Source organism: Oryx dammah, unplaced genomic scaffold (genome assembly GCF_014754425.2).
Source record: "Oryx dammah isolate SB20612 unplaced genomic scaffold, SCBI_Odam_1.1 HiC_scaffold_8, whole genome shotgun sequence".
NCBI classification, from domain to species: domain Eukaryota; kingdom Metazoa; phylum Chordata; class Mammalia; order Artiodactyla; family Bovidae; genus Oryx; species Oryx dammah.
The window spans coordinates 35,750,941-35,776,513 of record NW_024070192.1 but is presented as its reverse complement, the minus strand read 5'-3'; the positions used below and the strand labels follow the sequence as shown (position 1 = coordinate 35,776,513).

Genomic DNA, 25,573 nt, shown 5'->3' with positions numbered 1-25,573 from the left:
TTTTCAGTTCTGGTCCTAGTGGTTGTGAAGCAGATGATTCACAAACTACGCTGAGAAGAGCTATGTTAAACGTCAATAAGATTCTTTTAAAGGCAGAGGAGAATGAAGGCTGGACTCTGTAGTGGGTGGTTCCGGTTTTTACAGGGGAGGATAGCAGGCAGGGAGGAAAGCGGGGAGAGGCCGGGCAGGCCTGTCCTACCTGGGTCAGGGGGATGACCCTCTCCATGCGAAGCATGCGGTCCCGCAGGGCCTGCAGCTCGCGGTCCTTGGTGCTGTTCTGCAGCTTCACCTCCTGCAGGATCCCCGTCAGCTTGTCAATGTGAGCCCGCAGGTCCTCGACCTCTGCGCCGCGGGCTCCCTCGTCACTGCCGCCGCCTCCACCTCCGCCCCCTTCTTCCTCGCCCACCGTGTCCCAGACGTCCCGGGCCACGGCCCTCCAGGCGTCCCCAGGCCCCTCGGGCTTGCCGTACGTGCGGCAGAGCTCCCGCATCTTGAGGGCAGCCAGGGCCTCGATCTCGGCCCGCCCGTGGCGGAAGTCAGCCAGGGCCACCTCATAGCAGATCTCCTTCACGGCCTGCATCTTCAGGTCGGCCATGGTGGCCCAGCGAGGGTCTTTGCCCTGCAGCCGCCTCCGCTGGGGGATCTGGTACACCCTGCGGGGGGCCCTGCGCTTGCCGCTGCTGGGTAGGCCACAGCGCTTGACGATGGTTTGGACAGTGGTTGGGGGCAGCTGCTCGCGCAGAGATGAAATGAGCCGCCAGCTCTCTTCGCAGGAGCGCTTGTCTGAGTCATCCCCACTGTCAGAGTCCGCGTACTGGGGCCAGAGAGAAGGGAGACAGGTGGGGAGACAGCTAAGGACACCTCAGGGCCGTGCATCCCAACAACACAGAAACACAGTGGTTAGAACCGTGCAGTGTGGGGCACAGGGCTTGATCTCTGCTTGTCTGCACAGCAGAGGTGATGACAGCACCTCCCCACAGGTATTTGGAGTGTGTGGTGTGGTGGCTGGCACAGAGTATAGCTAATAAGCTGCAGCCATGCCCAGTGTGGGTTTCATGTATATATCACTCAGGATGAGGTTAAAGATTTAAAAGTTCAAGGGACTTTCTTGTTGCTCCAGTGGTTAAGAATCCTCCTTGCAATGCGGGGGACATGGTTCCACCCTTGGTTGGGGAACTAAGATCCCATGTGCCATGGGTCGACTGAGCCCATTCGCCACAACTAAAGAACCTGTGCACTGCAACAAAAGATCCCACGTGACACAACTAAGACCCAGTGCAGCCAAATGAATACATATTTTAAATAGTAAGAATAAAAGCAAGTCTACTCAAAGAACAATCTTAAATAAGTAACAGCTCATGGGTGCATGCTCAGTCGCTTCACTCGTGTCTGACTTTTTGCAACCCCATAGACTGTAGCCCACCAGCTCCTCTGTCCACAAGATTTTCCTGGCAACAATACCAGAGTGGGTTGTCAAGATCCTTGAGGGATCATCCCTACCCAGGGATCAATCCTGAGGCTTCTGCATTTCCTGCACTACAGACAGATTCTTTACCACTGAGCCACCAGGGAAGTGACAGCACAGGTGGTAAAAATCACACAAGAGGCCCAGGATCAGCAAGAGTCCAGGAAGCCCCAGTCGCCTGGGAGGAGCTCTTGCTCCTGGGATGTCTGGGTTCTTCCCTGGGTTACATTTCTCTTCTGTCTCCTCCTAGACACCGCCTCTACCCCCCGGCCCAGAGCCACTCCCTCCTCTGACTCAGTGGGAGTCAGGCTGAAGTGCTGCCAGCCCACCTCCCCGCCGCCTGTCTGCACCCCACGGCCCTCCAACTCTCGCCTTCCCGACATGCCCCCGCCAGCCCCTCACCAGCCGCTGCTGCTCCAGAAGAAGGTCAGCCTCTTCCTTTTCCTTTCTGTACTGGTTCTCCAGATCCTGAAGCCTGGAGTTGGGTGGGAGGGGAGGCAAAGCTGTGAGGTTCCGGAGCCACCTCAGTGGGGCATCTAACAATAGGAGGATGCTGGGGGCTGAGGGCCTGGGCGGGATGGCCAGGAGGGCCTGGGGCCTGATCACCCTCCCCACGCACCTCTTCTCCATCTCCAGCTTGATGTCGATGCCTTGCTGCTCCAGCAGTTCCTTCTGGGCAAAGTTCCAGTCAACGGGCTCAGAGGGTGGTCCTGGGGGTGGGGGGACCCCTCGCTCCCGCTCCAGCCGTGCCTGCTCCGGGTGATTGAAGCGGAACACGTGGTTCTTGCCCATCACGATCCTATTCCCTGGAGGAGGGAGGAGGGAGATGTGGGCTCACTCCCCAGAGCAGGACCCCTTCCTCACGCCCTAGGTGTAAGGGGCCTTGCCCACCAATCAAAGAAGCCCACACACCATCTCTCCCTTCACCCCAAGTCCAGGGCGATCAGAGCCAAGGCTCCCCCAGTTGACCCTGGGAACTGCCCTGTCCCTGAGAGTCACAGGAAGTCAGGAACTGGGCATCCTCTTCCTGTTGCCCTGACGCAGCAAGACAAACCAAACCCTGGCTCCTCTCCCCTTCCCAGTCGATCCTCATATCCCACACTGTCTCCTATTTATCTCTGAATCCTGCCCAGGATTCAACCACGAAGTTCTTCCTTGCACAGCCAGGCCCCTCACTACACCCTCCTCTACCTGACTTCAGCACCACGGGCTCGGTCACAAGTTTCCCATTGACATAGGTCTCAGCTCCTTCGCAGGGCTCCAGGGTGACCACCACTGAGGCAAGGAGAGAGAAGAAGGAGGGATCAGACTCCAAGGGAAGAGGGGTAAGGTCACAGATTCCCACCCTGCATTCCCCTCCAAAACACACATGCACCCCAGTTCCACCCTCCAGTACCTGTTGGGGGTGCCATGGCCCCTCTGGTGGCAGGCAGCATGGGAAAGGAAGAGCAGAAGGAGGGTTAGAGCCCCAGCTGCAGCTCCCACGAGCCTCGGCGGTGGCGGTGGGGGGTGGGTGCTGCCTGTTCACCCTCCACCAGCCTCTCCAGCAGTGGCTTAACAAGCCTGGAACTCTCAGAGAACGTGGTCTCTCAGGTCCAACTGGTCGGTGGGCCCTGTCTATCATTCATACCATCCAGGCGACAACTCACTCCCTCCTTCCCAAACAACACTGTGCCTAGCCAGGTCTGGATTCCTCCGGCAGGCTCCTAGCCCCACTTCTGTCTGAAGCAGCTTGCAAAGTGCTACCTGACTAATCCTCTCAAGCCACAGTCCACAGATCCCTATCTTCATGGGATGAGATTAAAGTCAACCCAAGCCACAGTCTATCAAGGTGCTCCTTGTACAAATCACAGAACCCTCCTCTTGTGGGACACAAAGATGCCTGAGGCAGCTCCCTGACCTCAAGGACAAGTGCCCCATGGTCAGGGGGCCCTGAATTTCAAGGACCCAGACTCTGTGACTCCTTAGTGGAGGGACACTGAGCAGTCACCTGATCTCTCAGAGCTATACAATGGGATAACAAAGTCTTTCCGTACAGAGTGGCTGAAAGGCTCAAACACAGTGATGCACAAAAATGAGTTATTTATGTTACAAGGAATAGAGAAACCAGAACAAATGGTAACGTAAAGCAAAGATGAGCCTATGGGTACTGCTGCTGTTGCTGCTGCTAAGTCATTTGTCAGGAGAACAAAAATAGCAAAGAGGAACTTGGCTTAGGGGCAGAGGACTGGAAATGATCATGGGAAAGTGCTAACTTTTGAGTTGATGCTCGAAGGGAAACTCAGATCAAGGGGCAGAAATGATGGAAAAGATGGCAGACAGATGTAATAAAATGTCACTTGTGTCCAACCCCAGCAATGGAAGGTGGTGGCAGAGGACAGGATGAGATGACTGTAAGGCCATGAGCGGCTTTTGCCCTTATTTCCCACCACACCCCAAATTCATCCATCCATTCCACAAATATACTGGGCCCCTATAATACACCAGGCACTATTTTAGGTCCTGGAAATACAGGAGATAAAAAACATAATTGCTTCTCATACAGACATCACTTCTACTTGGTAAGACGATAAACAAGTAATTGAGCAAATAATCTAAAGTCAGGGTTGGGCAGTGATAGTTGTAATGGAAGGAAATGGGGCCAGGAGAGAACCCAGGTGAACCCACAGAGATCTGAACTGAGGCAGCCAGGACTCACAGCTCTGGCCCTGGAGCCAGCCATGCTGCATCCCAACCCAGTTCTCCTGCTAGCTGTGTGTGACACGCTCAGTCGTGTCTGACTCTTTTGTAACGCTTTGTGCTAAAAGCCCACCAGGCTCCTCTGTCCGTGGAATTCTCCAGGTAAGAATACTGGAGTGGGTTTCTATTTCCTCCTCCAGGGTATCTTCCTAACGCAGGGATTGAACCTGGGTCTCCTGCACTGCAGGCAGATTCTTTACCATCTGAGCCACCAGGGAAGCTAGCTGTGTGGTCTCAGGCAAATTCCCCAACCCCAGGAACCTCAGCTCTCTCACCTGTGAGCTGGATGAGACAATACAAGTACACGGTAAGTAATAACTATTCTTCCATGTTCACGACTGCATCCCTGTGGCCTGCTCTTCTCAGCCTGTCTTTGGTCTTAAGTCTGGTGTTAAGAGCAAAGGCTCAAACAGACTAACCCTTTACATAGCCCCCATCTTTGGCGAGGGCTGCCCAGGTGGCTCCGTGGTAAAGAATCTGCCTGCCAAGCAGGAGACTCATGTTTGATTCCTGGGTTGGGGAGGTCCCCTCGAGAAGGAAATGGCCACCCACTCCAGTATTCTGGCCTGGGAAATCCCATGCATGGACAGAGGAGCCTGGTGGCCTAAAGTCCATGGTTTCGCCAAGAGTCGGACATGGCCGAGTGACTAAACAATGTCTTTAGGGCACAGAACAGCTGCTGTTTTCACTGTGATGTAACCAATGTGTGCCTGTCTTCTTCCCACACACACTCTGAGCTCCCCCTCAAGGGTGGGTTGGCTCCAAGGGCCTTCTGTGGTTTTGGTATCACCCCAGAACACAGCTTGAGGGAACCGCAGAACAGGAACTCAGCACTCACTCACTGGGCTGAACTGATTTAACAGTTCACAGCTCGCAATGCCGGAAGCGTGTGCTGCCACTGGGGACCCGAGCCAGGCAATAATCCACTGACCCTGAACTGGAATGGAAGCCTACCTGGCAGGTGTTCAACCTGAGCTGCAGGCCACGAGAATACATCTTTTCTTATTTTAAAACACCCCCTGATATGCCCGTCTCCCATCCCCCCACCCTACCCACCATCCCCCCACCCTGTGCTGAGGCACACAGCACCAGCTCGAGGTGGCAGACAGCTCAGGTTGACACGGCATGGACACCAAGGACTCAGCTGTGACACGGCCAGCCTCCCTGCCCAACTCGCTCCCCAGAGTTCCACTTCACTCAGGCCCAGTTGAATACAAATCAGTCCGTTTTTAAAAAAAAAAAAAGACTGAACCAGAACAAAATGTGACCTCAGAACACACCCTAAGTGGTACTTCACCACGAGTGTTGTGGTATTACCTGTCAGACACACTACTACTTGAGGGCTCGTGATTCCTAAAAGCTTTTGCTGCTGTGGCCAGAAACAGCTAAAAACCTCTGAAAGTTTTACAGCCAAAAGGATACACACGTCAACTAACTGCCTAGAACTTTTGCATTCATAGCTGGACAGGTAAGTGGGTTTTCAGAGATAAATTCAGATATACCACTGAAAAAGTATAAGTTTTCATAAAAAATGACCAAGGTGCTATTTGAGGCTAAAAAAAAATCAAGCAAGAGGGCTGGATCTCCTCTTCCCCAAAATCTTACCCTCTGGAGCCACAGTCTCCTGTTTCTGCCTTGGGGACCTTCACTACCTCTGCCCCTTGTAAACACTCTGCACCCTGAGGGTGGGTGCACACAGCAGGGCCCCCATGGCTGACCAGGAGCTCGAAGCCCCTCTTAGGGTGGACACGTCCCTCTCACATGGCCACACTCCCAGAGCCCAACCCAGGCCTCTGCATTCAGCATGAGGGAGCGCTCTCTCCTTGTCTGGCCACTCCACTCTCACCCCCTCAGCCATTACCTTCTCCGTCTGACTGAGGGATGCTCCGGAACAGGCAGTGTTGCTCTCGGATGAACTGCCCTGTCAGCTTGATGTCCACATCGACCTGGCCGACCCTGGGGAAGCAACGGCCGACATTTTCTGAGCATGTGCCAGTCATACATATGCCAAGCCCCTTCGAACCAAAACGTTCATCTGACTCAATCAACCAAGTATAATTATTCCCATTTCGCAGAAGAGGAAGCTGAGGCTCAGAGACATAAGTAACTTGCCCAAAGTCAGGCAGCCTGGCAGTGGTGAAACTGGGGTGTGAGCTCAGATCTGCCTGGCTCCAAGCCCACATCTGTTATGTACTGTTATGTAGCAAAGAGGGAAGGGAACCTGCAGTGGGGTGGATGCTCTCAGTCTCGGTTCCCATATCCTTACCATGATGATCACCAAGGACAGCTGAACAGCCTGTGGTGGAAGAAGAAGGAACACTCCCACCCACTTACCTCCAGGAGGTGAGAGAGGAGGCTCTGAGACCGGGGGTTCATTAGCATTAGCCAGTGAAGCCACCTGCCACGTGGGTACTGTCCCTCAACAGCGTGGGGCCAGGGTCATGTTTCCCTTCACTCCCCCGACCCCAAGGGAAGGTTCCACTAAGTGATGCCCAGGCAATGGTGCTGCAGGGTAAGAACGCGGTGGTCAAGTTCCCACCCGCTCTCTGCCCCAGGAGATCAGGACCCAGCCACACCAGCACTGGGCTCGTTTGGTCCCAGGAGGCATGTCACCCCCACCAAAGGTAGGCTCAGCCGTTTCTCAGGAATCCCAGAGCTAGCAGGGCTACAGAAAAGCTGACCTGAGACCCAGAAGGTTCCCATGAGGTCACTAGGAAAGGCAGGTCCCTCTGCAACCAACCTCCAAAAAAAGAGACCACCCCACAGGCCCAGAGCAAAGGCTACCTGGTGACGCCATCTTTGATGTGGTAGAGCAGACACTCGGACATCAGGGGGTCTTCGTTCAGGTTCACCAGGTGCGGAGTCTGAGGGGGAGGGGGCAGCAGTCAGCAGAGGGTCGTCAGGAGGGAGGGAAGGCACTCTGGCAAACATCTCTGCAGGTGAGCTCTCCCAGCTCCTGCTGCCACTTATCTGACCCACCCTACCCTCTCCTCACACACAGGACACCCCCACCCTTCTAGCTGCTTCCCAGGCCCCACCACTCTCCCTGCAGGAAACCTTGGCAGCTACCTGCCCTTGCCCTGCTTTCCCTCTGGCCCCAGGCTCATCATTTCTTCCTTCAAAATACACTTTGCCACTTGTGGGGTGTGAGGGGAGGTAACGAAAGAGGACTGTTCAGATGTCTCCTGCCCACACCTCAAGCCCACCTGACTCAAGTCTGCTTCTGCAGCCTGTACCTCTGGGCCTCCTCCATGGCTGGGCCCAGCTCACTTAGCCCAAGCCCCTTTCCAGGGCGTCCTCTCCCCTCCCGAGCTCCCACCCACTGGACTCTGAGCCCTCACTCCTGAAGCAGAGCTCCTACATCCCTGCCTGTCCTCCTGCCTGGAACAGCCTCCCTCCTCGCGCCACCCCCACCCATCAAAATCATTCATTTCCCATCCCTCTTGGTCTCTCAAATGCCACCTCTTCCACGAAGCTTTCCTAAGCCGTCCACCTGAACACAAGATCCCCTGCCTGTTCTCCAAGGAGTTACTGTGGCCCGTCTAGGTGCAAGACTCTACTGAGGCGCCAGGCAGGACACAGAGATGAGCCAAACCCAAATGCTGCTGTCCCATCAGTCAGGAAATCAGAGTCAACAACCGGAGATAAGATTGGGCATGGAAACACCATCACAGGTGAGAAATGCATGTCTCATAGTAGACTTTCTGAACTTCTCATGCCCTCACTTAGCTCATTCATTCATTTATCCCATTGTATCCTGGAAGGCGCTTATATACAAAGATGAGTACAGTGAAGACCAATGGGAGCTCAGGCGAGTCAGGGGAACTTCATGGAAAAGGCAGTATGGGACCTGGTCTCTGACGATGAGGAGGATGTGAACATGCAGAAGAAAGGAGGGGTCTGAACAAAGGCAGGGAAGCCGGAAAGCACAGGGTACAGGGGGAAACACCCAGCAGTCGAGGCCCCATGTTTCTCTGGAAGTTCCCATGAACAGGACGCCCAAGGCTATGTCCATGGTGGGTGCAATGAGTACTGATGTCTAATCCTCCACCAGGCCCCTCATCAATCATTCTCCAACACCTGTTCTTCTCCAGAAGGACAGTCCTGCCCCTCAACCCTGCAGTGTCTGGCCTGCCTGGGAACGGCAAACACTGATGGGCCCTAGAAGCAGAAAGCAATCTGTCCCCTGGGAGAGGAGACATGATTTAGGACAGTGCTTTTCAATCTCTGTTCAGCCCAAGAACCCTTTGTTCACGTGAAACCTTACCGAGAGGCCTAACACATCCAGCAGATAAGCAGAGAGCTGCTCAGGTCAAAGTGGGGGTGGGGGACGCACAGGTCTGTCCTGCTCCCCATTCCCATCTTGGCCCCGTGAAGGAAGCTCCCAGCCAGGTTTGAAGATGATCAACTTAAGAAGATCTTAGGCCTGGGGTAAGGTCCCAGAATTAGGGGGTTTTTCAGAAAGTTCCTGGCTCTCCCCAGGACAAACTGGAGCTTTGGCCCCAAAGACCCAATTCTTCACTGGACCTTTCCTAGGCTGGAGTCACCCCCACTAAACCTGTTTCTCCTGTGAGTCTAACAGCTTTTTCTCTGAAATCCACATAACTTTTAAACCCATGAGAAAGGGTTCACCTTCACCACCAGAAGAACTGCAAAAGTTATCTCCTCTAAGACACCTGTTTTTTTTAACCGATCAGATTGGCAAAGATGAAAAAGGTGAAGATGGTAAATGAACGTGGGCTCTCAGATATGTTGCTCTGGGAGTCTAAGTGGGCTTGGTTAATAATCTCTGGAGGCAAAAGAGATCAAAATCTGACTGCTGGACCCCAAATCTCCACTTCTAGGAATCTGTTCTACAGACCACAAACTATTTTTAAGACTATCTTCTATAACATTGTTTATAGTATCAGAGAATGGGAAATGACCTAAATGTCCATCAGTAGGAAGCTGGTTAAAAAAAAAAATTATTTGATGTCTATACAATAGAATATCCTGACACTGTGGGAAAGAGAAAAAACAACGGCAGACAAAACTATGATGCATTGTTATGTGAAAAAAATAACATGTCAGGTATGGAACCACTGCTACTGCAAAGAGACAAGCGTGCTTGAGTATGTGGCTGACTTTCTCTCACACACGCCTGCACGCAGAACACAGTGGATACTGCTAACAGGACTCGCCTCTGGGAGAGCAAGCTGAGGGTGGGAAGGAAGGTTTCCTTTTCACTCCACACACCTCACCGCATGTGAATGCCACCTTTACAAGAACGAAACAAAAGCCCCTCCCATTGATCCCAGGCTTGAGCAGGTGGCATCCTGTGCTGTGAGAACCCTGTCAGTCTGTCCATCCCTGTGGCAGAAGGTCCAGAGGTACCCAGCACCCCAAGGTGATGGACAGGCAAGCCACACTTGACAGCCTCTTTCCAGACCCTCCTCCCAGGTGTAGGCCTCTTGGGGACCCCAAAACCCCAGGTACCTAGCCCCAGACCTGACCTCTCAGCACTGCCGGCCACCCTCCATTACCCACAGACAGCTCTCTCACTCCCCAGGCTGAGCCTCAGGCAAACCCCTCTCCTCTGTTTAGATCCCGGTTCAGTGGTCCCTGCTTGCTCAGTCTCCCAGATGCCTTGTCCACCTGAAATTTGGAAGGGTCTCCTTCCAATAATCTACCGCCTGGAAGGGGTGTGTCACTCTTAGGGCCCGGTCCCATTATGCTTGCTACCAAGGCCCAGACAAGCATGGCTCCCTTCCAGCGCTAAGACGGGAAGTTCCTACTCTGCTCACCAGCCCCGGTACAGCTGTGCTGGCCCCAGTCCACTCTGGTTGGTGGGTCCTTGTGCTGTGCTGGTTGTTACAGGCTCTGAATATCATTCCCCCCCCGGCCTCCAACTGAGCCTCATCACTCCTGCCCTGCTTCCTTCCTTCTTTCCTCACCACAGACTTTCTGAGCTCTGACTACACCACCGGCATATGCAAGGCCCCACTCTGGCGACAAGATTCCACATTTGCTCAGCACCATGTTTTCCCTGCTCCCACCACCCCATCCCTCTTTCAGGCTACGCTTTCCAAACCGCCTTCTCCAAGAAACCAGTTTCCACAAGTCTCCAGGCTGCACTGATACATCCATCTTTAAACCTTTTGCTGCCTTTCCAATCAACACCTTACAATTTCGTGCTCATTCTTCCTCTATTCCTTTACAGTCTTGTTTTCCCAAGCTAACTTTACAAAACTTTCATTTTTTAGGTTTGGGGTTTTGTTTGTTGAGTAGGTATCACACACACAGGGTTGTTGTTATTTAGTCACTAAGTCATATCTGACTCTTTTTGATCCCATGACAGTAGCCAGCCATACTCCTCTGTCCATGGGATTTCTCAAGCCAGAATCCTGGAGTGGGCTGCCATTTCCTACTCCAGGGGATCTTCCTGACTCATGGATTGAACCTGCATCTCCCGCATTGCAGGCGGATTCTTTTTCACTGAACCACCAAAAGCAGGTCACATGCACAGGGTATAAAATCCAAATGATACAGAAGAGCACATCGTGGAAAAGTCATTTCCCAATCAACCTGTACTCTCCCCAGCCTCTCCCTTCCCCTGGGGTAACCACCATTACCAGTTTCTTATGAAGCCAGAAACACACACTATGCGTGAACTCACACACGTGTGTGGGCTTCTGTCTGTCAATACCTAGGTCTTCCCTGGCATCTTTCTGTGTACCCTAGATGGATGGAGAAGACAGGGACAGCCTGATAACACAAACAGCAGGTGGCAGGAGTGGGGGCAGAGATGATTGAGGGCCAATTCAGAGACCTCAGAAAGCAGAGTTAGAACTCACTACCCTGCCACCTCAACCCTCTTCTCTCAGCACCCAGAGTCTCCCAGGCCTCCTCATTCAGCCCCTCACTCACCTTCTTTGGAGAGAAGACGCCCACGGTTCCCCCATCTTCCCGGACAGCCACCCCCATCTCAGCCAGCAGTGCTTCTCTGTAGGCAAAGGAGAGGTGGATATTGGTCTTGTCCTCAGGACCCACAAACCCGTTCCAGGCAGGGCCCGACCTCCCCTCTCCAACCCGCTCCTTCCGGGGCTCCAGCTGTGGGCCCCACCCCCACACCTCTCCATCCTCAAGGCCTCCGTCTTACGGAGTTTCTCCTCCCAGGTTTCATTCAGCTCAGCGATAATCTTCTCTGTCTCCTGGGGGCACAAACAGGCAGGGATCAGGACAGTCTGGGACAAGCCCTCCCAGGGGGCCATGCTACTCCCAGGATGCCTTCTTCCTCTTGGACCCTGGCTTTGGAGAAAAAACTCCCAGCGGCCCCCAGGCCCCGCCCCTTCTCTGCTCCAGCATCCCACCTGCAGTCTCTCCATGGCCTCCTCAGGCCCAATCTGGGGCTCGGCATTAGGGGAGAATGAGGGCTCCAGCTCCCCATTGTGAGCTGCGGGGGATGAAGGCGAAGCTGGGGCAGAGGTTGATGACAGAGCCGGCAAAGCACCTTCGGGACTCCCCTCGTCCACCTTCCGGCCTAGGAGGGAGAAAGAAGTAAGAGGAGGCTAAGGAAAGATGCATCTGGCAAGAGACAGAGATCCCACACCAGACCAGCCTGTAAGGACTACAGAAGACATGTAGTCCACTCCCACCAAGTGGACAGCCTTCCTACTACAGCCTTTCAAATGGACACTGAGTCTCTGCTTGTTCCCCTCCAGGGATGGAGAGCTCATTACTAAACAAGGCAGCCAGTTCCTTCTACTGTTAGATGACATGCACCATCAGAAAGTGCTTTGCTGTGTTGAGCTAAAATCTGAAACATACCTGTTTCTAGTTCTGCCTCTGCGATGAGAGGGACTACACTGTTTTTTTTTTCTTGCACAAAACTACCCTTCAAATGTGCAAAGGCCAACATCGCATCTACCTTCTCTTCCCAAGAACCCTTATTTTCCCCATCATGCCCCTGAGCACCCTGACTCCTCAAAGGGATGGACCCCAAGACTGAATGCAGAACCCACACTGGACACAGTTAACACGGATCGCAGATTCTCTAATACAGATGCCATTTCAGGGTAGAGAGGCCAAGCGTCACATTTCAGGAATTACTCCAAGTTGAACGTAATTAAGTTTACGATCAATTTAATTCCCAATGTTTCACAAGAATTTCTGTCAAAGCAGATGCCCAGCAGTCTATTCTTAATGACTTACTGTGTAAGTCATAAATGCATGACTGGCTATTTATTCCTGCCCCTATCATTTCAGTAGTTCCAGGAGCCTGTCAAGGTCCCTCTGAATCCTGCCTGCCCCTCCTCGGGAGGACCTGTGGCTCCCAGCTGTCACATCTGAAGGCATGATCTGTTACCTCTCCATAGCTGCAGCTAAGTCATGGGGCACATACGGGCTTTTCTGGGTAGTGGTCCCTCCCTGGCTCCAGGCCTGGACAAAGGCAAATCAGGAGGGATGAGGTGGGCCCAGGGGCCTCCCGAGCCACTCCTCCCAGAGGCCCACCTCCCAGGGCCGAGGCGGAGAGCCCTTGAGCCATGAGCAGCTCCCGCAGCCGGGCCACCTCTTCCTGCAGCTCCCGGATCAGCCGGGCGTTAGGGTCCTCATTGATGATGGCGTTGCAGCGGATCTGCTTGGTGCGGTCAGCATACCTGGGAGAGGAGGGAGGAGCAGGACCGGTGAGGGCCAGACACAGGCAACCTTGGTCTGCTGCCTGATGCCCTCTCTCCCTCCCACATTTCCTCACAGTGGGGCAGAGGTGAAGGTCAGCCCTCTCTCATGCATAGGCTCCTGAGCTCACAGCCTCTGAGCTCCTGGCACTTCTCATGTCCCACCCCAGCCCTGCCAGAGCCCCACCTGAGGGTGCTAAGAGTCTCTTCATAATTGATGTCCGCAGGGCTCAGGGCTGCAATCATTGCTGTGCGGGAATTCCCACCTGTGAATGGAGAGCACGGGAAAGCTTAAGCTGGGCAGAGTTCTAAGAAAAGTCAGACTGGGTCTCGGGGGCAGGGGGCCTCACTGCCCAGGCAGGGGTCTGAGCCGATCACTGTTCAAGGTAAAGTGAAGCTAAGAGTTGGTGAAGCTGATCATGAAACTGACAGTCAGAAAAAGTGGGGATATCAGACATCTGTGGGATGGTCAGAGGTCAGGGAGAGGAGGGTGAAGTCAGAGGCGGCTGTGGGGTCTGAGGGTTCACAGGGAGCCCCCAGGTCAGTGAGGCCATTGGCTTGGCAGGGAGGGTATGGCCTTGATCTCAGCATGAGGACACTGTATAAAGGATGCCACAGGCTCAGGCGGAGAGTCAGGGGACAACTGGAGGACTTGAGGTCCCAGGGGCAGCAGTGGGTCTAGTCAGATGCATCGACAGGGGTTAGCAGGACTGGTGGCAGGGTCGGCAGAGAAAGAGAGAGAGAGAGAGAAAAAGAGAAGTCCCTCACCCAGATTCTCCTTGAGCAGCCAGGTGAGCACAGAGTCCCTGTAAGGGATAAAATCCGACTTCCGCTTCTTTGATTGCTGAAGGACGGAAGGGGGAAAAGGGGTCAAGGTGGCCACCTGCTTTGTCCACTTTCCCAGAGCCCCTTCTCCTCCCGCGCCCAGCTCTCACCATGTCCGCAAGGGCCGAGATCACCTTCCCCAGGGTGGTCAGGGACTTGTTGATGTTGGCGCCTTCCTGGTGAGAGGAACGTGGGGAATAAGGCCTTCTTCTCCCACTCCGATCCCCTCCGCCCCTCCTCCCCACAGCCAGAGCCCCAGGTTGCAAGCAGAGACCACCGCCCTCAGCACCCAACAGGGCCCTGTCCGTCCCTCCCAAGCACCTCACCTTTAGGCGCATGCCCCGGGCCCCTGAGGAGTCGGCCCGCTCGCTGCCAGCAAGGTCCACCAAGCTGATCTTACTGACCTGGTCAGAGGAAGGAGGCAGGAGGTGACTGGGCAGTGAGTGGGGGATGGAGGAAGCCAGGAGTTGGGGAGGGAGGAGGAATAGACAAGAAGACAGTGAGGGCTTAGTTACTTGTCCATTTGTTCATTTATTTGTTTACAATGTTCACATGCCTGCTGTGTGCCAGGACAAGGCACAGTGGGCTCCAAGCTCTGCCCTGACGAATCTAGCAAGAAGGACAAACACTCAAACAGGAGATTGCATCCCATTGATCTGATGGAGGAAGCACAGGGCAGGGGCCGTGGGAGCCCAGAGGAGGCCCTCAACCAAGCCAGGGCAGGAGGGAGGACACAAGGCCCACTGATCTCATCTCTGTCTCTGTGACCAGGTGGGAGGGGGGCCCTACCTTCTCTGAGTCCAGTCCAGTGAGCTGGTCGTGACAGCGCTGTGTGAAGACAATGGTGAAGACAGCGTGGGAACGGCTGCTGGTCTCATTCATGTTGGTGGCAGCCACGGTCCTGGGTGGGGGAGGGAGTGGTCAGTGGGTCCCCGCACCTTCCTAACCCCGGCTCCCTTACCCCTCCACCCTGTCAGCCTGCCTCACCGCGCCTTATTGCCACAGTCCATGAGGTCAGCAATGTCAGCGTAGGAGGTCACAGCCAGTTTAGACAGGTCCTGCACGTAGGGGCCCAGGATGGGGTGCTCTCGGACCCGCAGAGAGCCCCGACTCTTGGGGTTCAAGAGGTCTCGTACCCTCTCGCAGTAGATCTCCATGTAGCTCACCTGAGCGGGAGGAGCAAACTAAACACCACAAAGCTAACAACCATACCCAGTGTAAAACTTACCGTGGACTCCCACTGGATACAACACAGGTAACACTGAGTGTTTACTATGTTTACTCTGCTTTGCTAAGCATTTTACAAGCACAAGCTCACCCGATCCTCCCAAGAACCCTAGGAGGGGACCCCTGATCATTATCATTTTAGATAAACATCCTCAGGAGTCGAAAGAGAAATTGTTTGACCAAAGCTGGCAGAGCCTAGAATAGATCCCAGGCTGCCTGACTCCAAAGATGCCCTCGGTCTTAATCACTCTGCTCACCTCCTCCCTACCCAGGGGACACTGTGTACCACCTCCAGCCCCCTCCCAAGACCTGGGCTTACCTCCACAGAATAGGATAGCTGAGCGCTCTGGTTCTTACTAACACGAGAGAAGAGGTCCTCACAGAGCTGGGGAGACAAAGAGAGGCACAGAGATGCTGCTGTTCACGGCATACCTGCGGAGCCCAGCATCAGGCCAGGCCAGGTCTCAGGTGACCCTGTTTAACCCTTACCACAGCCCCAAAGGAGGGATGGGATCATTTGCATTTTATAGAAAGGAGAGTCACCTCTGAGAGGTTGGCTTGCCCAGTATCTTAGGCTAGTATTCAGTGAGCCAAAATGCAAACCCAGAGCCCATGTGCAAGGCCACAGTGCTGCAGTCAGGAAGAATATGGGTCAATTCTCAGCTATCCACAACTGATTTTTCCTATGGTCAACGCCTTGACTACACGAGTCTACAGCAGAACTACACTCGCAAGTAATTCTGAGACAAGGTAAGACGGCAGAAAGTGGTAGAATCAAGCTTCAGACCCAGGGCTCTCAGCCACCAAAGCAGTGGCTCTTCTCACTGAGCCCTCTTGGCCCTAATGTCCAGGCTGTGGCCAACCTCAACCCCCATCACCTTCCCTATTTCCGAGGACCTCAGAGAGCCGTCACCCTGAGTCCCGGGCCTTCCTCCCCTAGAGGCAGCTGGAGATGCTCCCGCCTCGGCCTCCCTGCCAGGCGACATGAGTACCTGGGGCACGATGCCCTGCTGCCCCGGCTCCTGCCGCCCCATCATGGTGTAGGACTTCCCAGCCCCCGTCTGCCCATAGGCGAAGATGCACACATTGTAGCCTTCAAAGGCATGCAGCAGCATCTCCTCTCCAATGTCCCGATACACCTGCTGCTGAGATGCAAACTGGGGGTCCTCCGCCTAGGTGAAAGGGGGCAAGAGAGACAGCAGGAACCCTAAATGCCTTTGTCCTTGGCGTCCAAGTGCCCAAAGGTCCTGTGTGCGCCCCACCCGCATCACGGTCCTGACTGTCCCAGAAGGTTCCATCTGGTCTGCTGCTGGTCCTCACTACCCTGGGGCCTCTGCCTCCCCCTCCCAGTCCAAGTCACAGGCACAGGGTCCTACCTACCCCCACCCACACGTGCTGGTCCTCCCAACCCATCCCCTGGAGATCCCATTTCCTAGCAACGCCCCCTTCCCCAGGACCTGTAGCCCCTGTCCCTCATTGCTTAGCTCTTCCCCCAGCCCAGCAACCTCACCGAAGTGTGTGACCAGTAGGAGTAATCGAAAGTGAAGCTTTTGGGGGCATCCTTGCTCTGTTTGGGATTGATGATGGCTGAGAGCAAAGAAAGTAAGGCCAAAGTCAGGAACTCCCAACCTCTGCCCACTCTCCACAAGCCCCCAGAATCCAGGTATCCCACTCCCCATCTCTATCCTAACTCATCTCTCCCCTTTAACACTCCCCACCCCCTCCAGCCACCAAAGCTAATTTTGGCTTCCCAGGACCCGCCCCCCCTCCCGGCTGCCTCCCTGGATTGGGCAATGGAGGGCTTCAGGCCAACATTCCCCCTCCCAGGGACTGGGAGCATGGAAAGGCCAGTCCCTGTCCTTACAACTAGCACCTGCTCTGTGCCCAGCTCAGCCCTCCTCCCGGTTCGGCCCAGCAGGCCTGGCCGGTAAAGTGGGCCTAGCCTGCTCTGCCTGCGCCCAGCCGGGCCCCTGGGACTCACTCACAGGTGGTGCTGCCCTGCATGCTGACCACACACTTGGCATCCTGGCTGGTCTCACGGGCGTTAAAGGGCCGAACTCTCACTGCTACTTTCACTGAGGCGCCAGCCATGGCTCCAGTACGTCCACCCTCCTCAGCTGGAGAGCAGAGACAGAAGAGGTGTCAGAGTGGCTGGGGGACCCAAATGTCACCTCCCAGCTTCTCCCAGGAACCAGCCTCTCCACTCCGCCCCGTCCCTGGATATCCAGCCCCTCAAAGACCCAGTCTCTGTTCCCCTGGCCTTCCTCCCCAGTGTCACTCTCGGGGACTCCCGGAGGTATGCCTGCCTCTCTGCCCAGCCATATCCCAGCTCAGAGGGACCTGGGTTGTCACCCCAGAGTTACCTGGCGTCTTGGCCCCAGACCAGGGGAGCTGTATCAGTTCTGGCTGCCACCGGCCCTCGTAGGAGGAGCCCCATCCTACACTGGGGGCCTGGCCGCGCCAGCTGGGGCTGTGGGGGAAACCCTGGTTGTGGGGGAAGAGTGGTTAGGAGACACCAATGGCTCCAGAGGTGTCTGGGCTGCCAGGGTTGGAGGGCAAGGGGTAGGGGGTAATGTCAGGAAAAGTGAGGCTGGCTGTCCCTCTGGAGTGGCCAAATGCAATGTGAATCCAAGGGCAGGGATGGTGATATTTTTATTCCTCGTCACTCACAAGTGTACTGGACGTTCAGATAGAGAAGACAGAAAGAGGCTGGACAGAGGACAATTCAGACACATGGGCAGAGACACTGAGGCCGGGGGGAAGCGGGGGCAGAAAGTCCCCAATACCATGACACCAAGAAAACCAGAGCGACCAAGACTGAGATTATGCTACAAGGGAAATAATGGAAGAAATGGAAAGGAAGACCTAGAGGACAGCAAACACAGGAATGTTCAACAGGCAGTACTACAGCACAAACTGGAAGCCCAAAAAGAAATGAGATGAGAGAAAGTCCCAAACATAAGACCTGCCCTAAAATTCCCTGAGAGGGCCAGTCAGGGAGAAGTAGAAACAGTTCCCACCTAAGGTCCATGACCTGAACACAGAGGGAAGGACTGCTGATGGTCAAAGTCCAATGGCTGGAGGTACAGCCCAGAACTGGGCTCCATAGGGCCTGCCTGTAAGCCCCAAACCCCTTGCCCAGCCCCCAGCACTTCCTCCTTAGGATCCAGGACAATGGGCAGGAGAGGGTGGGGTTATCCTGTAACCATCCTACCATCCCCCAGGGTCCTCTGTTAAGGATCCAGAATACCTGTGTTTAGGGTAAGTAGGGTCCCCCTGAAAAGGGAGAAAAGGGAAAGGAAGCAGGCAGGTCCCAGCTCCAGCCTGGGGCTAGTGCGATGGCGTCCACTGCCCTGGGGAAGGTGCCAGGCTGGAGCCCAGGAATGTGGGTGATCTGGTGCCCACACCCAGGGAGGAGAAGCTGAGCAGCCCACACCCACGGACAATAGGGTGGAGGATGGTGAATACAGATCAGGGATGCTGGGTCCCCCTTCTGTGGCCCTCGAGGGCCTCAAACCCCTGTCCTGCTGGGCCTCACCTCACCAGCCTTTCTGGCCAGGGCATGGGAGGGATGAGAGGGCTGGTCTGTCCAGGACAGGAAGGGAGTAGCTGAAACCACAGAGGCTGTCTAGGGGAAGAACAGCCCTAACCCCCAGACCCTGACTAGGGGACGGAAGGGACACACTGTGATGACGTCCTGACAGCTTCTGGGACTGGGAATGGGGTGGCACTGCTGGGGGCCTGCGGCGCAAAGGACTCAGAGAGAGGTACAGGGGTCGGCCGGTGCACTGTACAGGGGCAGCGGGGTTACGGGAGGAGCCGCGGCTGGAGTGAGGCCGACTGACCCCAAAGAGGTCCTCGGGCCACCTGCACCTTGCCCGCCCCGCAGTTTTCACACAGGCCCCCGGCTCGGCCTTTCTGGGCGGCCATGCGGATCCTGTCCTCCAGACCAGCCAACCGACGGCCGGCCCGGGCCTGGCACCTCTCTGCGCCTCCGCGGGACAAACAGCACATGATCCCGGCTCCCGCGGCCAGCCGGCCCCCACCGAGTGGTGCAAACCGGGACCCCGGCTCCCCGCCCCCCTGCCCGGCACATTCCTCCGCGGGCGTCCCCTCCCTTACCCCCCCGCTTCCCCAGCTCTCACCTCGTCGCGGCAGGGCTCCCGGAGCGGCTGGGCAGAGTGCAAAGGGACAAACTTTCCGGGAAGCGTGAGACGGGAGCGGGGGCGATCCGGGGCCGGTTCCGGGCTGCCCCCGCCCCTCGCCGGGTCCCCGGGCGGCGGGCGGCGGACTCGCGCCCCGGGGGCGGCAGCAGTAGCGGCGCCAGCGGCCGGCGCCCGCCCGGGCAGCGCGAGCTGGGGCGGGAGCAAGGGGCGGGGGACCGGCGGGCGCGCGCGCGCGGATAGGAGGGCGGGCGCGCGCCGTCGCGAGAACGGCCCGGGAGCGACCAGGACAGCTGTTAAAGGGGCAATGTCCCCGGGACTGAAGGACCCACCAGGCGGAGACAGGGAAACTGAGTTGCGGAAGCGGCAGGGCGACCCGGACGCCGTGACTCCAGAGGGTGGCCAGCCCCAGAGAAGCCGGGAAAGGTTGGGGCTGACCCGATTAGGGGACCCAGGCCCCTGGCGCGCGCACGTCGCCGCCGTCGGAGGCGCGCTCAGGGGGTGGAGCCGCCCGCCGAGCCCCACCCAGGAGGTGGTGCGGTTCAGGCCCCGCCCCAAGGCTCGATGCACTGGTCGGCTCCGCGGTCGGCTCCGCCCTCGGCTCCTGTCGCCGCCTCACTCCTCAGCGCCTGGTGTAACGTTCTAGAATTCGACGAGCAGCTGTCTCAGGTTCCCTGGCCAAGTGCAGTCGGCAGCAGCACCACCACTCGGGCGCTGTGTCTCTGCCTGGTCCTTAGGTTCGACAGGGCTCGCAGTGCCGTGTCGCCCCCTCAGGCCCAGACCACCCCTGCCTGCCCAGCCTGGCCCCAGCAGGCCTCAGCCCCGCAGGGCCCACCGCCTGGAAGCCACATCAACTCCTCAGCCCCCAAATTGTGCCTTCAGGCTTAGCAGCTCCTCACGCCTGGGTCAGCTGCCAAGGGTCCCTTGAGCTCCCTAAGGAGTTTTCCTCTAAGCCTCACCCTCTGGACAGGGCTTTCCACCCCCAACGACCTCCAGGCTCTAGCTAACTCAGCCCGGCCAGATTCCTCGGGTCCTCTTCTGCCCTGTCAGGCTCAGGTTCCCCTCCCAGACTTGGCTGCCCCCCGCGCCGCCCCGCCCACCCCCCAAGCCCGTTAACCATCCAGGACTCTTTCCAGCTTCCTTAGCCCCATCTTTCTCTTAGATCTGGATCACCCAACTAGACACCCAATTACTAAGGTCTGAATGTCCCTCAGCGGCCACCTGCTCCCTAGTTCAGCTTCCTCTGCTCTGGCCCAAGATATTCCATTAAAACCCCATTTGCCCTTTCAGCCCAGCTTTACTGACATTTGCCAGCTCAGCCCTAAATACTCTTCTCCTCATTCTTCATTTCCTTTCTCAGCCCATCTTAGTTACCGTTGAATAAATACTTATTCACCTGCAACAGCTTCCAATTTTCTGGCATTTATGCTGCCTCTCCTAACTCATCTAACATTCTTATCTGCATTGTCTGCCCACCCCAACTGGCTCTCAGGTCACCTTTTCCTGTCTGGAATTCTGGTCCTGTGTAACTGACCTCTGCTCACCTTCTACATCTCTAGACTTTCCCACTGCCCCCTCCTTCCTCGTCACCAATTGACCCTGACCGCTCTGTCCACACTTACCTTTCATTAACACCTCATTCCTGGTTTGTTTACCAACCCTCAGTTCTCTAACTGGCCCCAGCCACCAGTTCTGTACCAATTATCCCCAAATGCCTTTTGCTCTGTCTAATTCACCTCTCATTCTTTTTCATTTCATTATCCCATATTGCCAGTTAAGTCACTCAACTGCCATCTGTCAATTTCACTTACTCTGTGTATTCGGCTTAGGAAAAAAGATTTAAAAAAAAAAATCTTTCGCCATTTCTACATTTCCTGTGTTTGCTGTCTTGATTGTGTATGTTCAGCTAATGATAAAATATTCAGCACTTGAAATACCTTTTCAGCTTTCTTTCCTTTCTTCTGGACCTACACATCTTCTTTCCAATCTTTACATTCACTCATGGTGAATTACATGAGTGAATGATTCATTTTCCATTATCTTCCCAGCACCAATGAGGAGACTCAATCCAGCCTCCCAACCCAGTCCAGTCATGCAAGTACAGGAAGATGCAGACAACCTTATCCCTTTTGCCAAGTGAGTCCTCCCCACTCAGTGGGGGAGAGGGGATGAGACGGAGGCAGGATTCCATGTCTGGGTTCTTCCTCAAGAAGAGTACAAAATAAGAAACAAGAATCTCGGTGCCTGGTCTCAGGGGATTGGTGATTTATTAATTTACTCAGCAAATTATTTTTGAACACTATAGTGTTCTAGGCACTGAATATTAGGCATTGGGGATTCAGCAATTAGAAAGATAGGTGTCCTGCTCATAAAGCCAACATTCTACAGGGAGGAAATAGAATGTGTACATGAATAAATATAATTTCAAATTATATATAATTTCAAATAGTAAGCACATGAAAAAATAAATGTACAGTATAATGTAAGTAGAATGTCTCTGAGACACAAGTATATAGCGTGTGACTGTGGAAGGGGAAGAGGAGATGAGTTTGAATTGAGGTCTGAAAAATGGGAAGGAGCCAGTCTGCTAAGAACCAAGGAGTAGAAGAAGGAATAGTAGGTTTGAAAAAACAAAACGAAGTCCCAAGAAAAGAACTTTCTGTCTTCTAGGACCAGGAAGCCCATCAGCATAACTGAAACTTAGTGATTAAGGGAAAAGTGGAGTAAAGGCAGACAGGTAGAGGCCAGATCACATAGGACCTTATGGGCCATTGAAAAGAATTTGAACGTTATGCTAAGGACAGTAGAAATCAGTGGGAGTTTCTAAGCAAGGAAATGACATGAGCAGACTTAATTTTCTTTCAACGTTTTTATTATGGAAAATTTCAAACAACTACAGAAGTAGAGAAAATAGTAACCATGAAACCGGAGTACCATTTTTAGTCAGCTGCAATAATTATCATTAGATGGATAATCTTTGTTTTTTCTGGATACACCACTTGGCTTGTGGGATCTTAGTTCCCCAACCAAAGACTGAACCTGGGCTCTCAGCGGCAAGAGTGCTGAGTCCTAACCATTGGACCACCAGGGAAGTCCCTGGTGGATAATTTTTTTCTTGATACACCCATTCAGCCTCCTGCTTTAGACCATTTTGAAGTAACTTTAAACAGGGTATTATTTAACATAATCATTTCTAAAAGATTATTCCGACTGCTCTGTGCAGACTAGATTATTGAGGGATTCAAATGGAAGCAGAGAATGGAGGAGGACGAAATTGCAATAGTCCAAAGAGGGGAAAACGTGCTGGAATATGGTGGTGGGAGTGGAAATGGTAAGCGGTAGTTAAATTTGAGTGTATTTCAGATGTAAAATTCACAGGATTTGCTGATAGATTGGATATGAGGGGTGAGGGAGAGTGAGGCATACCAGATTTTTGGTTCTAGCAACTGGGCTTTGGGGTGCCTTTTGGCAAGATGGGGAAAGCTAGGGAGGAGGTGTTGAGTGGGCAGTTGAACCTGCAAATCTGAAGTCCAGGGGAGGAGCCAGAGCTGAAAATATAGATTTGGGAGTCATCAGCACATTGATGGTATTTAAAGTCATGGACCTGGGTGAGATTACCTACGGAGGAATGAAGATACAGGGCCGAAGCCCTGGGACTTTCTTCTGGAGAGCAGGAGAGCAGACATCTGGTCAGTCAGTCTGGCAGCTTTAGAAGTGATGAGAACTGTTCTCAAACAACTTTTGCACACCCTACCTAAAGGATATTAGTATTTCTGAGTTGTTGTTTACTCGCTAGGTCATGTCAAACTCTTTGTGACCCCATGGACTGTAGCCTACATGGACTATAGCCCACCAGGCTTCTCTGTCCATGGTATTTTTCCAGGCAAGAATACTGGAGTGGGTTGCTATTTCCTTCTCCAGGGGATCTTCCTGACCCAGGGATCGAACCCGCATCTCCTGCTTGGCAGGCGGATTCTTTACCACTGAGCAACTAGGGTAGCCCCTGGTGTTTCTGAGATGCGGAGATATAGCAGGAGTGAAGAGACTCTGCTCTCCTGTTTGCTTGCATTGACTAAAAGGAACCTGTTGAATCACTTGAGTAGCTGGGGCCTCCCTCTCTAACAGCCCTGCTTGCTAAGTATGATGTTCTCTGGTTGTGGGGTGTAGAAGTTTGAGATTCATTGAGATCTGAGGCTCAAACAATTGCTAATCTCCATGCTCACTCCAGCTCCAACCTCCTTTCAAATCAAAGTCTTCACCACCTTTCTCATCTAAAATGGATAAACATGACCTGAGGGAGCCTGGGCAGCTGTGTGGTCCTGTGGTAAGATAAGACTCCTGAATCCCTCGAGTGAGTAGGTGCCGTAAGGGAAGAGCCAGACCTGAGCCTACCTTGTCCTCACCTCAGGTGTTCTAGGGTGGTCAGCCGATCTCCACCCCCCTCCTTGCCTTCCCAGAGCCTTGGACTGATGCCCCAGCGCTATGGAGACACCTTCTGGGAGAATCTTAGTCAAAGGCCCAGGTGAGAGAAATGGAGAAACGGGACTAACTGGAGGTGGGGAGGGGAGCCTGTACAATTTTAAACTACCATAAAGCCTTACTGTAGCAATAAGTCCTAGTCTCAGGATAACTGCCCCACCAAGTGATGGACATGGTAGTTCCTAATGCCAGGTAGGTGGTTGGGAGAGGTTGTTAGAGAAACAACATGGATAGGGATATTCTCTTTGCACTTAGCCCTCTTTTTGTGCTTTACAGCCCCACCTGGATGGAAGAAGAGTACACCCCACCCTTGCTGGTATGATGAACTTTCTGCCCTTTGACACTTCTTGGTTAAGATCACACCCACTGCCATTCCCATCCCCAGCTCCCCTATTCTTTCTTCCCTCTGGTCTCCCCCAGCTAGTGCACTGAGCAGGCCCTCCTTCCTATGAATCAGTCATCAGGTTTTCCAGATCACAGCCATGTTTTTGTAATCTGGTCTTCCCAAGACCCCTGGTTCCCTATTTCAGTCCCAGCTCCCCCGAGAGACTCAGTTCTGCCTTCTAGCTCCCTCTCCCCATTATCTGGTACAGAGAGCCACTGGTTGCTCCCAGCCTGGCCAGTATGGCCCTGAGGGACTCCCACCTCCTGAGGTGCTCTGCAGAAGAAAGAGGAGGAGGCCACATTCGGGAGGAATGCAGCAGGGATCTGGGGGCATCCCAGCCCGGGTAAGGGCCGTCACTCATCACTTGGAGGATCTAAGGAGGCGACAGAGAATCATCAATGAGTAAGGAGAGACATCAGGGCTCTGGGAGCCAAACGGTATGGGGACGGGCAGCTGGAGCTAAGGAAAAGGTGGAGAGCTTTGAGGGAATTGGAGGTTGCTTGGGAGTGTGCCATGGTCTTGGTGAGACTGAAGCAAAGTTTCCCATAATATGGGAAGGAGGAGGGAACGAAGGAATGGGAGATTAGTCACCTGAGCTGAAAGGAGTGGAACCCTGGTCACTGAAGACAAGAAAGCACTCCACAGAACTGGAGGATGGTGCAAAGCTAGAGGTCACCTCTGAGCCCCTGGATGGGAAACTACTTCAGTCTGAGGGGAGCAGAAGGTTGGAAGTGGAGAGTTGGAAGTCAAATGATAACACTTCCGGGTCCCAGCAGGAACTAGTTCAGGGCAGGAAGATGAAGAATGGAGAGACAGGAAGCCTGGCCTTCAGGCCCCTCTTTCCTAAGCCTTACGTCTCCACAGACTGAAGAAGGCCCAGTGGGGCAGCTCTGGGGCTGTGTCTGGGCCTCTGCTGGTTGACAGCGATGGCTGTGGCTTCCCCAGCACCACCGAACACCCTGATCGGGAAGAGAGGGCAGACTATCCACAGGAGGAGAACCACTTCCTCATTTCTGGCAGGGCCCAGGTATGGATGGCTGAAGAGGACTTTGGTGGGTGGTGATGTGGACCCCTGGTCTTGCATGGGGAGACAAGGGAAGCCAAGAGCCACATGGGATAGCTGTATGTGAGAGGAACAAAAGCAAAGTAGACCAGATCCTGAGACTTGGGGGTACCTGGGTTTGGGGCCTAGGAAATCTGAAGACCTATTGTTTGATTCTTTTTTTTTTTTTTCCTTACAGCTGCTTTGGTCTCCCTGGAGTCCCCTGGGCCAAGAGGGGTCTTGTCTTTCCAGGCAGCTGGGCTCTATGGGCTCCTTCAGCGCTGTCACAGCCACTAGGAACCCCTTTTACCATCCCTGGTGGGTGGAACTGCAGTCTGAAGAGTAGGGAGAAACTGTCCAAACTCAAGACGCTGGCTGTGCCTCAGGGGCCCAGGATTGGGAGCTGGAATCTCCAGTATTTCGGACATCAAGGCATTCCTCCTTTCCTTGGCCTCTCCCATCTTCCTCTCCCCGCCTCTGAACTAGGCACGAACAGCCCCGATGGCCTCCCGTCTCCACTCTCAGAGGAGCCCCGCCGAGGCTCCCTGTCACTATTCTCTTCTTCGTTCTGTTATTAAAAAGCAAGCAAGTGGA

General features: G+C 54.3%; 2 protein-coding genes across 11 annotated transcripts in view; one reads left to right on the top strand and one right to left on the bottom strand.

Annotated features, from left to right (window-relative positions):
* KIF1C (kinesin family member 1C) overlaps positions 1 to 19,256 on the bottom strand; it is a 21,827-nt gene extending 2,571 nt beyond the window's left edge. The window contains exons 1-22 of one of the 2 annotated variants that reach the window (XM_040243653.1): positions 19,056 to 19,256; positions 17,274 to 17,394; positions 16,896 to 17,027; positions 16,421 to 16,497; positions 15,903 to 16,082; positions 15,230 to 15,295; positions 14,671 to 14,849; positions 14,473 to 14,584; positions 14,010 to 14,087; positions 13,794 to 13,859; positions 13,627 to 13,702; positions 13,046 to 13,124; positions 12,695 to 12,840; positions 11,554 to 11,723; positions 11,315 to 11,394; positions 11,111 to 11,186; positions 6,989 to 7,068; positions 6,066 to 6,160; positions 2,657 to 2,740; positions 2,085 to 2,271; positions 1,868 to 1,940; positions 200 to 814 (exon numbers count right to left, since the gene is read on the bottom strand). In XM_040243653.1, coding sequence (XP_040099587.1) covers positions 200 to 814; positions 1,868 to 1,940; positions 2,085 to 2,271; positions 2,657 to 2,740; positions 6,066 to 6,160; positions 6,989 to 7,068; positions 11,111 to 11,186; positions 11,315 to 11,394; positions 11,554 to 11,723; positions 12,695 to 12,840; positions 13,046 to 13,124; positions 13,627 to 13,702; positions 13,794 to 13,859; positions 14,010 to 14,087; positions 14,473 to 14,584; positions 14,671 to 14,849; positions 15,230 to 15,295; positions 15,903 to 16,082; positions 16,421 to 16,497; positions 16,896 to 17,001 — 2,625 coding nt within the window. In that variant the 5' untranslated portion in view covers positions 17,002 to 17,027; positions 17,274 to 17,394; positions 19,056 to 19,256. Of the gene's footprint in view, positions 1 to 199; positions 815 to 1,867; positions 1,941 to 2,084; positions 2,272 to 2,656; positions 2,741 to 6,065; positions 6,161 to 6,988; positions 7,069 to 11,110; positions 11,187 to 11,314; positions 11,395 to 11,553; positions 11,724 to 12,694; positions 12,841 to 13,045; positions 13,125 to 13,626; positions 13,703 to 13,793; positions 13,860 to 14,009; positions 14,088 to 14,472; positions 14,585 to 14,670; positions 14,850 to 15,229; positions 15,296 to 15,902; positions 16,083 to 16,420; positions 16,498 to 16,895; positions 17,028 to 17,273; positions 17,395 to 19,055 lie in introns of those variants that run through there. The other variant, XM_040243654.1, reaches the window with a different exon arrangement.
* Positions 17,955 to 25,573, top strand: INCA1 (inhibitor of CDK, cyclin A1 interacting protein 1). 9 transcript variants are annotated; one of them, XM_040243656.1, is made up of 7 exons: positions 17,955 to 18,028; positions 21,122 to 21,209; positions 23,531 to 23,595; positions 23,829 to 23,868; positions 24,146 to 24,339; positions 24,802 to 24,964; positions 25,179 to 25,573. In XM_040243656.1, exons 1-7 carry the CDS (start codon positions 17,970 to 17,972, stop codon positions 25,323 to 25,325), a joined length of 756 nt encoding a protein of 251 aa, XP_040099590.1. In that variant the 5' UTR covers positions 17,955 to 17,969; the 3' UTR covers positions 25,326 to 25,573. The 9 variants fall into 9 exon arrangements, with proteins under 9 accessions (XP_040099590.1, XP_040099594.1, XP_040099592.1 ...); XM_040243660.1 differs by having other exon boundaries at positions 18,007 to 18,028; positions 23,482 to 23,595; XM_040243658.1 differs by lacking the exon at positions 17,955 to 18,028 and adding an exon at positions 18,092 to 18,171 and having other exon boundaries at positions 23,482 to 23,595.